At 40.6% G+C, this 14,621-nt stretch overlaps 1 protein-coding gene across 2 annotated transcripts in view; it reads right to left on the bottom strand.

Annotated features, from left to right (window-relative positions):
- fam120b (family with sequence similarity 120 member B) overlaps nucleotides 1-12,457 on the bottom strand; it is a 38,588-nt gene extending 26,131 nt beyond the window's left edge. For both annotated transcript variants that reach the window (XM_060925535.1, XM_060925536.1), the window contains exons 1-4: nucleotides 12,357-12,457; nucleotides 2,715-3,747; nucleotides 2,463-2,631; nucleotides 642-743 (exon numbers count right to left, since the gene is read on the bottom strand). In XM_060925535.1, the coding sequence (XP_060781518.1) occupies nucleotides 642-743; nucleotides 2,463-2,631; nucleotides 2,715-3,710 (1,267 nt within the window). In that variant the 5' untranslated portion in view covers nucleotides 3,711-3,747; nucleotides 12,357-12,457. The remainder of the gene's footprint in view (nucleotides 1-641; nucleotides 744-2,462; nucleotides 2,632-2,714; nucleotides 3,748-12,356) is intronic.
- Between the last annotated feature and the right edge of the window lie 2,164 nt (nucleotides 12,458-14,621).

The following is a 14,621-nucleotide window of genomic DNA, read 5'->3' as shown; positions in this document are numbered from 1 at the left end:
ATATACTGTACCTTAGATGAGATATTTTAGAGCATTGTACTAAAGAAAACTGTATTGCATTTTTGGCCACAAGTCTAAATGTTTAGCAAATTGCTTAAAGAACACGAGCAACTATGAAGCAGCTTTACTGAGGACACAAGACAGTTGTAATCACTGCTTTGTGTATCCTCTACTACAAAACTGTCACTATTAACGTTTCAGTGTTGATATGTCAATAATCATAAACATAAAGCAACATCTGAATGTCTTATAAAGCAAACATAGTAGAAGACATCATCAGAGCTTTACTATGACATTTGCACTTTTTTTGTTAACTTTTATGGAATGATCAATATGTGTATCACTTACAGTACAATTACATGGACTTTTACTTCATTTGGCTCACGCTTTTTATCATGACTTACAACTGCGACAGGATACAGCTGGGCAGTTTGAGGGTTAAGCCCAATGCCTTAATCTCTGAGTTATCAATGTCCTGGATTGTGTTTAACTGGGGGGGGGGTTTAAAAATAAACATCAAGCAATGATCATTTTTAGATTTTAGCATTTTTAGAAAAAATAAATAAATATATATATATATATATATATATATATATATATATATATATATATATATATATATATATATATATCTCAATCACCTGGAAGGTTTAGAGGCTTTGGAACCACTTGTTTTGGTTCTTTCAGTGGATTTCTGGGAAAAACAAACCATTCCTTCACAGACAAGGTTTCACTGGGAGAACCTACAGATGAGATGGAGAAGTGAGAAGAAATGTATTAAATATTGTTATACATACAGGACACTTTTTCGATGGAATAAAAACATGTATTCTATTACCTTCTAGCAGGTTTCATTCATTTGGCTTGATAGCATGCAATATTGTTAGCATATCGCTTATCCTACGTGTATTATGTCACTCTACCCAATGGAGAATGGGCACTGAATATGGTTTATGATATTGCATGGTTGTCAAGGCAACATGACGTCACACATCAGACCTGATGCGAATATCCAATGAGAGTTTTCTGCTGCGCATGCGCAGAAGCATTTCTATGTTCGCCAGGAAAAAGAAAGATGTATTGAAGGTGACCAAAACTCCATTAGATATTCTTCACGCATATTTACAAGAGAAAAACTTACCAATGGACACTGAAAAACTGGAAAAGAGACACGTCGGAGATGTAAAACTTCAGCGCTAGTGACAATTTGTAAACAAATATGGCCGCCAGGTTTGCGTCGTTAAACATAGAAGATTTTGAGAGAATTTTGAAAGAGAAAGATGCATTGAACACCTGAAAGGAATGTGTATGTATATTATTATTATTATTATTATTATTATTATTACTGGCTTTTTTCTGTGGTACATCAGATATATTCCATTCAGCTAGCATGATATTGAATGAGTCGAAGACTTGTTCAATATCATGCTAGCTGAATGGAATATATCTGATAGACTACTCAAAGCCAACCAATATTATTTAAATATGAAATTCTGTGCCCAAACTCAACATTATAAACACCAGTAACTTAAATGCATCTTTTAAATGTCATGACTAGCAGCAAAGAAAAGTGGAAAGTGTACAAATATCCATCCATCCATCATCTGTAGCCGCTTATCCTGTACAGAGTCGCAGGCAAGCTGGATCCTATCCCAGCTGACTACGGGCGAAAGGCGGGGTGCACCCTGGACAAGTCGCCAGGTCATCGCAGGGCTGACACATAGACACAGACAACCATTCACACTCACATTCACACCTACGGTCAATTTAGAGTCACCAGTTAACCTAACCTGCATGTCTTTGGACTGTGGGGGAAACCGGAGCACCCGGAGGAAACCCACGCGGACACGGGGAGAACATGCAAACTCCGCACAGAAAGGCCCTCGCCGACCACGGGGCTCGAACCCGGACCTTCTTGCTGTGAGGCGACAGTGCTAACCACTACACCACCGTGCCGCCCGTGTACAAATATTTAAATGTTAAAATTAATTGGTGGTGCAGTGGGTAGCATTACATGCCACAGTTCCGTGGTTCCCGGTTTGACCCTGAGCTCGGGTTACTGCCTTTGTTGCAATTTGCATGTTCTCCCCATGTCTGTTTGGGTTTCCTCCAGGTTCTATGGTTTTCTCCCACTTCCAAAAAACATGAGGGATGTTTTTATGTCTGTGCTAAACCGTGTATATCATGGCCTGCAATGGACTAGTGTCACATCCAGCGTGTATACTCGCATCACACTCAGTGTTCCTGCGATAGACTCTAGAAATTTGTTAAATTATATTATTCTCCCAAATACTCATGGTAGTCATGTTTTTCTTAATTCTAGTGCTTTTATTATTGATTATACTGCAGTTTGTCTGTCAAAAGAGAACTGTAACTACTTGTTGAGTATGAAGTAGTAACTGCTGAGTAATTCTGAAAGCATGACAAGTTAAAGATATTGAACAGTTTGAGAAGAAACTTACTCGGCAAGAGAATACTGTAGATATGTTCTCTAAGTGGTTGGTATAAAATAGCCTGTGGTGGCAGTCCAAGTTCCTCATCTTCCAGCGTATTGCTGCATTCCACCACCCCATACTGGAGGACATTATAGATCATAAAACTCTCTGCTCGTATGTGCTTCTCTTTGGCTACCTGCAGGAGAGAAAATTCTAATTACTCAGATGTTTTTTTTTGGACTTTTAAACAGCGCATTGTACAATTCAGTTCTACAATACCTGCAATATGTCTTTGTTCAGGTACTTTTCCATTACACACACCGGCTCTGAGAAAGGTAGGCTTCGATCTAACCAAGGTGATGTTTGTCCTGGAAGAAGATATGACTGGATTCCCTTTTCAATAACCTCGAGATCATCTTTGGATAGAGGTAGTGAGGAGATGCAACATGTTTCAGAGCTGTCTGGACGATGGGTTTTCATGAACTCCGCTGCTGCATGGATCTTGTCACCTTGGTGTTTTTTCCCATACAAAGTCAAAGCATTTTTACGGAGGTTCTGCATTCGATGCTCTGGCACAATATCATTACCCAGAATGCATGCCAGGAAAGGAAGATCAGATCTTTGAAGCTTCAGGATGTGACATAACTTTTCTCTGGAGTACTGCACTGTGGTCATCTTTTCTAACCTGAGTTGAGCAATGGACATATATGGAACTGTGTCATAAATGATAAAGTCTGTATCCTGACCAAGAATGCCTATGCAGTTGTTGCGGAGTGCATATTCAGCGATCTCATAGTCCCCTTCACGAACAGAGCAACATGTTTCTTGACCAAGAGATTTTAGTGCGAAGATGGAGAAGGTGGCCAGTCCAGATGGGAGGCAAAACATTTCTTTACCTGGTTGCTGGTGGTGATTCTTAATGTAACTAAATATTTTGGATATGTCCTGGTTGACTCTCAGGCGTCTCTTCACCCATTCTGCTCTCTTCTGTTCCTCTATGGTTCCATCAAAGAAGAAGACCAATCTTAAGCCTATCAGTGTGAATGCCTCGAGGAATTTGTGAAGAAAATGCATGTACTCTTGCCACTGACCACCATGGACCCAGGCTTGACACTGATACCAGTACCTCAAACAGGCCATTCCATCCACCACAATAGTCGGCATAATATCAGGATGGGCTTTCGCATGAGCTTCAGCCAACTGTCTCAAGTCCACATGTACACAAGTCTCTGGATAGCAATTCTCCATAAAGTACTGTAAGCCTTTCACCCCCATGTCTTCACTCTGTTTTATTCCCCTCCAGGTTCAGGTTCTTGAGAGAAGAAGCAACATTTGTGGTTATTAATTTCAATGCATTAAAGCAACATAGGATTCAGATTATACATTAGTGAAAAATGAGTGGGTTTTTTTTCATTTGTGCATACAAATCAATGAGTTATTTCCTGTTTTACTTTTACTTAGTTATATACAGAGGTGGACAAAGTACCCAACTTCATTACTTTAGTCAAAGTACAGATCCCGCTGGTCAAATGTTACTCCAATACAAGTGAAAGATGTACAGTCAAATTTTTACTCAAGTTAAAGTACTTGCTTTTAAAAATACTTAAGTATTAAAAGTACATTTTCTGTCAGTGCATTGTTGTATTATTGCCACAACACTCAAAACCTAATGCCTCTGAAGCAACTGACTGGATTTACTGACTAACTTGTAGAACCTGTAGAATAAACACCTGGTAGAATGTTACAAAATGAAACACAACTGAACTGAAAAAGAGCCATTGTCATTTTTTTTTAAAATTGTAACCCTCCTCCCCACACCCACAAAGCAGCATGGTAGTGTTCTGACCCAGCTCTGGCAGTGTGTGCACACATGTATGTGTATATTAATCAGTAAGACAGTGGAATAGCTGTAAATGCAGCTTGCTCAGAAAATAAAAATGACAATCCAACCTGATTAAAACCCAGATCCACACCTCGAGCTTAATAACTGCTCAACAGCAACACTGCTTTAAGCAAGACCGAAAAAAAGTAAGACCATCATCTGACATCAAAACAAAAAATTCCAGCAATTTGTTGTGACTGACTAGTACAATACTGTCCATCTCACAGGTCTCACGTGCGCACATGTGCAAGTGTATGTATTCATGCACATGTGAATCTGCCTGTGGAATCATGGTGGTTTAAATGTTAAGCTAGCTAGTCAGTGAAGCTCCACCTGACGTTCGCAAAATCTTTTCAAACTCAAAATCATATTGGGTAGCTAACATTACTCGAAAAGAAAGATTTCTACATTTTGTTTATTTGGCAAGATTATGCTAAAACATATTTCTGAAAGGACTTCAGATAAGTTAACATTATTCATGTTAGCTTAACTCCATTTTTATATGATAACTAACAGTGTCCAAGTTAACTAGCTATATGTCAACGTTAGCCGTGGACAAGGCAATGGCAACTTGGCGGGAAAATCCATAGAAAGTCATTTGACTAACCAGACTGCATAGCTATTGCAACGTTATCGCTAGCTCTAAAAGCACAGACAACTTCGTTACAAGCTTTCTCTTGGAATAAAACGTTTATATAGGTCAACATGCTTCCCCGGGTAGGCAAGTTTTTGTAGGCCGTGATGTAGTTTGTTTCTGGCAAACAAACATTTAAAACGAAACAACTCTTTATTCCTGAACTGAAACATGGGGGGCGGCACGGTGGTGTAGTGGTTAGCGCTGTCGCCTCACAGCAAGAAGGTCCGGGTTCGAGCCCCGTGGCCGGCGAGGGCCTTTCTGTGCGGAGTTTGCATGTTCTCCCCGTGTCCGCGTGGGTTTCTTCCGGGTGCTCCGGTTTCCCCCACAGTCCAAAGACATGCAGGTTAGGTTAACTGGTGACTCTAAGGTGGTGTTTACATTAGACCGGATCATCAGATTAACGTTTTTAAAACGATTCGTGTGCACACAGCAACGCCAATACACGATTCGCGTGCACACAGCAACGCCAATACACGGATACGCTAATCACATGACTAATTAGACGGCATGTAAGTTGAAATGTGTCAGTGCAGCTCAGCGCTTCCTCCTCAGCGGCTGCGCTCCAAATCACTCCGCCCTGAACAGCGAGTGCCCTCTGGAGGGTGCGCACTCCGGCCCTGCGCAGCTCACAGAGCGCGCGAGTGAAGCGCGCGAGCAGTGATTCGGGACTGAGCCGCTGTGTGTGTGATCCCAGTGCATATCGGGCATGTGCAAGTCACTCACCACTTGCAAGTGGAAGGATGGCAAGCCTAAAGACAATCATAACTACACAATGGGCAGTATTTGCATCTTACCATAAACAACATTAAGAATGACAAAGCAAAGCATAATATTCATACTTTTATACTCTTTAATGAAAAACAAAAAGGTGATACAAGGCGGAAACAATAGCAGGAAGTGAAGTCCGCGCCGTTTTTCAGCAGTCGCATCACATGGCCAACGTGGCATGAACAATGCCAGCGAATCAGGAAGGTGGATGTCACAGTGACGTTGTCCAATGACGACGTCAGCTAGAGCTCAGCACTGCGTTTCCTCGTATCTCAATGTTTACACAGCACCGGATCAGATACGAACTGGGTTGAATACGTGGGCCCTGGCGGATTCAAGTTGTTCCGCCTGTGGAGTCGTTTCCCGGTGTTTTAATGTGAACGGACAGTGCATCCGCGACGAAAACGAGACGGATACGGTCTAATGTAAACACCACCTAAATTGACCGTAGGTGTGAATGTGAGTGTGAATGGTTGTCTGTGTCTATGTGTCAGCCCTGTGATGACCTGGCGACTTGTCCAGGGTGTACCCCGCCTTTCGCCCATAGTCAGCTGGGATAGGCTCCAGCTTGCCTGCGACCCTGTAGAACAGGATAAAGCGGCTAGAGATAATGAGATGAGATGAAACATGGGTTCGAGGTACATCCCCCAGAAGAACTGTCTCCTTCCATTCTGCCATCAACTGATCATGTTAAATAATGGCTACCGATTAGGGGTCGCCACAGCGGATCTTTCGTCTCCATTGCTCCCTGTCTTCCGCATCCGATCGTGTTAAATAATGCTGCGGAGAAATCACTGAACTTGATTTTATCCAGTTTATGGACAAGACATGACCCTAGTGATTACTGGTAGGCTGTCACAGCATCACCTGCGAAAAAACCAATCACGTTTTAGAAAAGAAAAGAAAAGAAAAAACATCCACTTTCAAAGCTGCTTCATAGTAACGAGTAACAAGGACCTTGACAGAAATGTAGTGGAGTAAAAAGTACAATATTTGTCTTTCAAATGTAGTGAAGTTAAAGTAATAAGTTGCCAAAAAAATTAATACTCAAGTAAAGTACAGATACTCAAAAAGTGTACTTAAAGCATACACGCAGAACCATGGCCTCACTTTTGTTTATAAATGCCTTGAGACCTCAAGAATGGCACAGGAATAGTTTAAAGCGTTAACAATAAATCTAATATAGTAATTTTTACAATTAAAGTGATTTATATAGGTAGCGGTCTGAGTGAATGACCTTGGCATCCATAACGTCACAGCAGGAAGTCTATCGGTCTCATCGCCATTTCCGCTATACTAAAACACAGAGCTGACTGCAACTCCAATCCTCCATTTTGAGTTAATTTATCGCCATGCCACGTAGATGTGTTGCTGGCGAGTGCAGCAACACGACAGAAGGTGGATTTATGTTGCATTCATGGCACAAAAATTTTCAAACTGCAAAGATTTGGACACGTTTTGCGAGAAGTTCACGGGCACATTGGGCGGCTATGAAGTGGTCTCTCCTCTGCTCTGCACATTTTACTGAAGACTCGTACGGGACCTCTGACCTGTTGAGGAACTTTGGCTATAAGCCCATATTGAAAGAGGGTGCAGTACCAATAATTAAAGGAAAAGAAAACAAGAAAAGGAAAGTTGTTTTTTTTTAAAAGGAAAGTTCAGTTGCACCAGTCCTCGGGGGAGTGAGCCGAATGTTGTTGCTAAAACCCGGGATGGAACGGGACGTGACATATCGCTCGGGCAGTGCCCTCCCTGCGGTTGTTGCTAAAACCGGTGACATCCCATCCCGTCCCAGGGTTTTAGTAATTGCCTGAGCAGAGCAGTAATGGCAAAGTACTCCGTATGGACAAAATAGAGAATGAGTGGGCCAGCAGTCTTATTTCTAAACTGGATTTTGCTGCCATCTCGCCCTTAACGTGGAAGAAGTGAATGAACGGAGAACTGAACGAACAACTGAAAGTCACATTGTTTCAAAACAATTGGCCACAAGATCGGCCTGCAAGAAGCGAGAACACAGACAGGTAAGCTGCGACTCTCATTTGGATATAAAACAACAAAAACATGTTGTTTACCTGCATTTAGATTAATACATGTAACTTGTATTGTGTGTTTAAGTTACCGGTATAAGATTATTTAATTTGCTTCAGAATGTGATTGTCTCAGTTCATCTGATTATTTAATGAGCCTTTTATGTTTTATCAGTGAAAATGCATGCATGTATATGTATGTTGCATAAGTTATAACACCTATCCTGTTTTAATGAGAGTCAACCCACAATCAATGAAGTCAAATCAGTCTTAGTTGAGCAAGTCAGTAATGGTATTTCTTACTTTCACCATAAATTTTTATTTATATGACTTTGGTCTATAGCTGTCAAAGGCCTCGGCCTTAAAACCGGTTACCGCAGTGACGTCACACACTCGGCTGGCTGGCTCAGCGGGGCGGCTCGAATGTCAACTTTGCGGTTGATTTTAACTCTCAAAAATATATATATTTTTTATTCCCATTTATGCAGCATACGAGAGTCAAGGGTGGAGATACTATCCACTCAGAAATTTATTTCAAAATAAAGGTTCTGCGTATCTGCTTTAAGTACAGTACTCAAGTAAATGTACTTCGTTACTGTCCACCTCTGGTTATATGTATGTTTTGGTTCACAGCTGTTTTATTTGCCTTTGCATAAAGGAAGACTGAACTACGAGCATTATGGAAGTTTGTCTGGGTCTTTTTATGTATGCATGTACACACACTGGCCACTTTAATAGGAACTTGTTCTTGATTCTAAGATCCCTTTTCTTGGCTGCAGGAGTGGAACCCAATGTGGTCTTCTGCTGTTGCATGCTGAGATTCTTTTCTGCTCACCATGGTTGTAAAGAGTTGCTATGAGTGGCTATTCCTGGCAGCTCGAACCAATCTGGCCATTTTCCTCTGACCTTTCTTATCAAGGCATTTGTTTCCACCCACAGAACTGTTGCTCACTCAATGTTTTTTTTGTTTTTTGCACCATCCTTGACTTGCAAGTGAGGTCAACGCAAAATAGAAACCCGGATGTCGGCCATGTTGGTGGATATACAAATGCAGGGTCAAGCGACATTCCATACAAAACAGTCACGCGTGCGCAACTCTCTTTGTTTTTCCACTGCTTTAAGCATTCTTTTAGCTCTGCCATATCTTTGTGCTGTATACGGTTGTGGTCACAACAGTATTCGTGACCGTGGCACATTCCGATTTTTTAGAATTCTGTCCGTGATTCAGAAAGAAGGCAAGGAAACTCTGAGGCTTAGTCCGGAGAGGAGACGAGCACGGCTGAACAACATCAGCAGGGCTGATCTAACAGAGGCTAAAACCAAAACAGCTCATGTTTGCAGTAATCATTTTATCTCAGGTGAGATTCAAAAGCTTTCTCAATAATATCATGGAAGAATTTTATTTCCTGTTGCTAGAATTTTGCTATAAAATGAGCGCTTTCTTGTCGTGGTTCACTTGGTCATTGTTATAATTTTAACACGTGTATTACCATTTTGCTTCTAGGGGCTCCAGCAAAATTATATGATAGAAACAATCCAGACTGGGCGCCCACTCAGAAAATGGGCTGTGTTTCGTCCAAGGTCGGACTTGATTCTTTGGCAGCCAAACCAGCTAGAACGCGATATCTGGGTACTCGATGGTCGGTAGAAGCGTCTTATCTTCAGAAAAATCTGACTTTTTTTAAATAGTATGGGTCAAAACCACACACACCTATCTTCTCTTTGTATCGAATCTTCATTCGATCGTTCAAATCGTCGTAATACTGAGAAAATTCAGCATTGTTTAAAGACACACTTTCAGTGGCTGCCATCCTAGTTGTTTCGTATATCCACCATCATGGCAGACGCTCATGACGTAGCACATTTTGATCATGTGGTTGCAAGTCATCTATTCTGTGTAAACTCTAGAGGCTGTTGTGTGTGAAAACCCCAGGAGATCAGCAGTTTCTGAAATATTCAAATCACTCCATGTGTCTCAAACCAACACCCATGCCACAGTGAAAGTCACACTTTGAGATCACAATTTTTCCGATTCTGATGTTTGAAGTGAACATTAAGTGAAGCTCTTGATTTGTATCTGCATGATTTTATGCATCGTGCTGCTGTCAAGGGATTGGCTGATTAGAGAACTGCATAAAACCGCAGGTGGATGGGTGTACCTAATAAAGTGGCCAGTGAGTGTATGTATGCATGCATGTTTCAGTAGTGGAAATCGCAGCCAACCATTCTCAAAGTTGCATTTATGATTGTGTTCTTATCGTTATTAACCTATTTGACTGGTCACTTGAATTACACAGGTTGAATCCAAACCTCAGTCCCTGAAAAACAATCGGGGTGAGTTTCCCAGAAGCATCGTAGCACAAAGATCATCGTTAAATGGTAGAGCAAACATCACAATGAACACTCTCCTAGTTAAGATGCTCTTAGCATTAAGATGCTTTTGGGATATGAGTGATTCCACGCTTATGGGTACTGAAATGGGGACATGAACTTATTCACCTAAAACCAATTCTTTTTTTACCATCAGGTCACAAAACATGTAATCTTTAATGAATGATATGTTAAAACATAACTTTAATTTTCTGAGATGTAATAAAAACATATTTATATGCCAAAGTCAAGCCTATGAGTTCCAAAATGATGTCTGTTACATTACTTCTGTTACGACTGTCCATCTCGCGTCTGTTACAGATTAATTACAATCTAGCTCTATACCATGTTAATCTTATTGAAAGAATGTGTATGTTTATTCTACTACACATGTTTATTAATTATATTTGCTAAAACATCACCTTCCTATGTTTCAAAAAGTAATTCTACATTGTTAAAATTGAGAATATATATGTCCACAACACTTCTGTTACGTTCTGACTTTGGCATATAAATATGTTTTTATTACATCTCAGAAAATTAAAGTTATCTTTTAACATATCATTCATTAAAGATTACATGTTTTGTGACCTGATGGTAAAAAAAAGAAATGGTTTTAGGTGAATTTTTAAAAATAAGTTCATGTCCCCATTTCAGTACCCATAAGCGTGGAATCACTCATATAGAATCAATTTTGTGCCAAAATGTTCATACAATACTTTTGAAATATCAAACAAAAACGACAAAACAAAATACAAAAAAAGTCAATTTTTTTTAGACTGGCAAACAAATTATTCATGTAATCGTGCAAAATATCAGTCTATTACTCTTCAGAAACCTTTTATTTTTGTTCCGCGTCTTTCTCAGTTTTGTTTGACGTAATTTATTTTGGTTGCGATTCCAGCTCTCTCGTTTGCGCTCCCTGACTTTTTGCTTGCAGTTTTGGCACAAACTTCACGTGTGGGCGGGTTGTCCAGGAATGCATTCCCATTGGCTAACTTGTGTTTGACTGACAGCTACGCTCAACCATTCCCTACTCGGATTCTGGCGGACTGTTTGATGAGTGACCGATCCATTGACGGTAAACAAGGATCGAGTGGACTTCAGTGGCGACTATGATATTACACTCGTCAAACAGTCCGCCAGAATCCGAGTAGGAAATGGCCGCAACAGCCTCCGGGGAAATCGCTGAGCGTAGCTGTCAGTCAAACACAAGTTAGCCAATGGGAATGCATTCCTGGACAGCCCGCCCACACATGAAGTTTGTGCCAAAACTGCAAGCAGAAAGTCAGGGAGCGCAAACGAGAAAGCTGGAATCGCAACCAAAATAAGTTACGTCAAACAAAACTGAGAAAGACGCGGAACAAAAATAAAAGGTTTCTGAAGAGTAATAGACTGATATTTTGCACGATTACATGAATAATTTGTTTGCCAGTCTAAAAAAATTGATTTTTTTTTATTTTGATTTGTCGTTTTTGTTTGATATTTCAAAAGTATTGTATGAACATTTTGGCACAGAATTGATTCCATGTTGGGAAACCCACTCTCCAGTTCGATACATTTTGACTTTGGTTGAACGTCAAATTTGGATATGGTTCAGAAATAAAAAGCTCCAATAAACAGCAAGAATATTATAGTACATAGTTGAATAATGAGCCTAATATTTGAATAGTTATGTAAAATAAACCCTTACTAAGCCAATAATTCATTTATAGCTAAAAGCATCCCGAGTTTGAGAATCCCTGCTTTAAAGTAGATGCATATGTTGGCAAGTCATTTTGTCAAAAACATATTGCCAACGATGTCAAATATAATTTAAACAATCCCATAGTCTCTCCTAAAACTGCATTATAACTGTGTCATGTAAATATTAATTAACTTATTTACATTATTTGTCATTTGGTCAACAGTTTCTACTTCCAATAAATGTATGAGGCAAAATAACAGAGGAATAGTGGCAATAAATCAGTACTGGAAAAATTTATATATATATATATATATGGTCTTTACAGCAAAAAAAAAAAAGTTAAATGTTTAATGAAATATGTTTTCTCGATAATTACATGCAACTTTTTCCAAAAACAGATTCCACAGGACAAAATGTCGAAGCAGTGTAAAGATCTGAATCCTATTTCTGCTAATGCTAACGCTATCAGGAATTCAAAACACAGCATTATTAACATATACAAATAATAACATGAAATACACTGCAAAACAAGCTTTAAAAATAATCCTACCAATAAACTTGATGTTAGACAACAAACTGTCACACTGCCTGCCAGACACTACGCAGAGATTAGCACTATGTTTACAATGAATATCTGAATCCACTTCCGCTTCCGGAAAGCCGCACACAGTCTGCAGAGCGTTAAAGGCGCAGTACATGCCATACTGCAACACACACACACACTCTCATCTCATTATCTCATCTCATCTCATCTCATTATCTCATCTCATCTCATTATCTCTAGCCGCTTTATCCTTCTACAGGGTCGCAGGCAAGCTGGAGCCTATCCCAGCTGACTACGGGCGAAAGGCGGGGTACACCCTGGACAAGTCGCCAGGTCATCACAGGGCTGACACATAGACACAGACAACCATTCACACTCACATTCACACCTACGGTCAATTTAGAGTCACCAGTTAACCTAACCTGCATGTCTCTGGACTGTGGGGGAAACCGGAGCACCCGGAGGAAACCCACGCGGACACGGGGAGAACATGCAAACTCCGCACAGAAAGGCCTTCGCCGGCCACGGGGCTCAAACCCAGAACCTTCTTGCTGTGAGGCAACAGCGCTAACCACTACACCACCGTGCCGCCACACACATACTCTACGAATAACAAACAGAGTACAGTAGAACACTCACTGGCCACTTTAAAGGAGTACTGAGGTCATTTTTAAACTTGCTTTATTTCTTAATTAACATGTTATTCAATTACGTTTTCGGTTTTAGTAACCTTATATCGGGACTCGTTTTGGCAACAAATTGCAATTAGACATTATACTTATCGGCCTGGGCGGCATGGTGGTATAGTGGTTAGCGCTTCCGCCTCACAGCAAAAAGGTCCGGGTTCGAGCCCCGTGGCCGACGAGGGCCTTTCTATGCAGAGTTTGTATGTTGTCCACGTGGGTTTCCTCCGGGTGCTCCGGTTTCCCCCACAATCCAAAGACATGCAGGTTAGGTTAACTGGTGACTCTAAATTGACCGTGAGTGTGAATGGTTGTCTGTGTCTATGTGTCAGCCCTGTGATGACCTGGCGACTTGTCCAGGGTGTACCCCGCCTTTCGCCCGTAGTCAGCTGGGATAGGCTCCAGCTTGCCTGCGACCCTGTAGAACGGCCGTAAAACGGCTAGAGATAATGAGATGAGATGTTTTACTTCCATCCTACAATGTCTCGCACAGGTCTCAGCGAATCTCGTTTACGGCCATTGCTTTGACATATGGACTGATATATTACATAGCATATATCAAACACTCATAACTTGCTACAGCAGTGACAAAATAGCCATCAAAAATGCATTGTGATATTTAATAAAATGAGAAATAGAATTTTGATTTAAAAAATTTGCCTTCAGTTCTCCTTTAATAAAAACTTGTTCTTGATTCTAAGGTCCCTGTTCTTGGCTGGCAGGAGTGGAACCCAATGTGATTTTCTTGTGCTGCATGCTGAGTTGCTTTTCTGCTCACCACGGTTGCAACGAGTGATTATATAAGTTACTAAATCCTTCCTGGCAGCTTGAACCAATCTGGCCATTTTCCTCTGACCTCTTTTATCAACAATGCGTTTGTGTTCACCCACAGAACTGTTGCTCACTCAATTTTTTTTGTTTTTTGTTTCAACTCTAGAGAGTGTTGTGTGTGAAAACCCCAGGAGATCAGCAGTTCCTGAAATACTCAAACCAGTCCATCTGGCTCAAACCAACACCCACGCCACAGTGAAAGTCACACTTTGCGATCACAATTTTTCCCATTTTAATGTTTTAAGTGAATATTAACTGAAGCTCTTGATTTGTATCTGCATGATTTTATGCATTGTGCTGCTGTCAAGGGATTGGTTGATTACAGAACTGCATAAAACTGCAGGTGGATGGGTGTTCCTAATAAAGTGGCCAGTGAGTGTATATTATACTTATCTTAAAAAAAAAACCTATAGTCTATGATTTGATGACAACACTCACCCCTGTAACATGTTGAAGTTGGAAAGGACCAGTGCTCATGTTGAAGTGTGTGCAGACATGAACTCAAAAGTTATAAGCCTTTTGTATTAAAGGCATTAAATCAGAGCTACATGTAGAATGTGCTAGTGATCATTACCTCCGCCAAGGAGGTTATGTTTTCAGTAGTGTTGGTTTGTTTGTTGGTTGGTTGGTTGGTTGGTTGGTTGGTTGGTTGGTTTGTCTGTTAGCAACATTATGGAAAAAGTCATGAACAGATTGCTCTGAAATTTTTTCCAGAGGTGTGACTGGGCACAAGTAACAATCCATTAAATTTTGGCGG

The sequence above is a fragment of the Neoarius graeffei genome, chromosome 7, assembly GCF_027579695.1.
Source record: "Neoarius graeffei isolate fNeoGra1 chromosome 7, fNeoGra1.pri, whole genome shotgun sequence".
NCBI lineage: Eukaryota > Metazoa > Chordata > Actinopteri > Siluriformes > Ariidae > Neoarius > Neoarius graeffei.
Note: the sequence above shows the minus strand (reverse complement) of the source record. Positions and strands in the feature narration are given on the sequence as shown.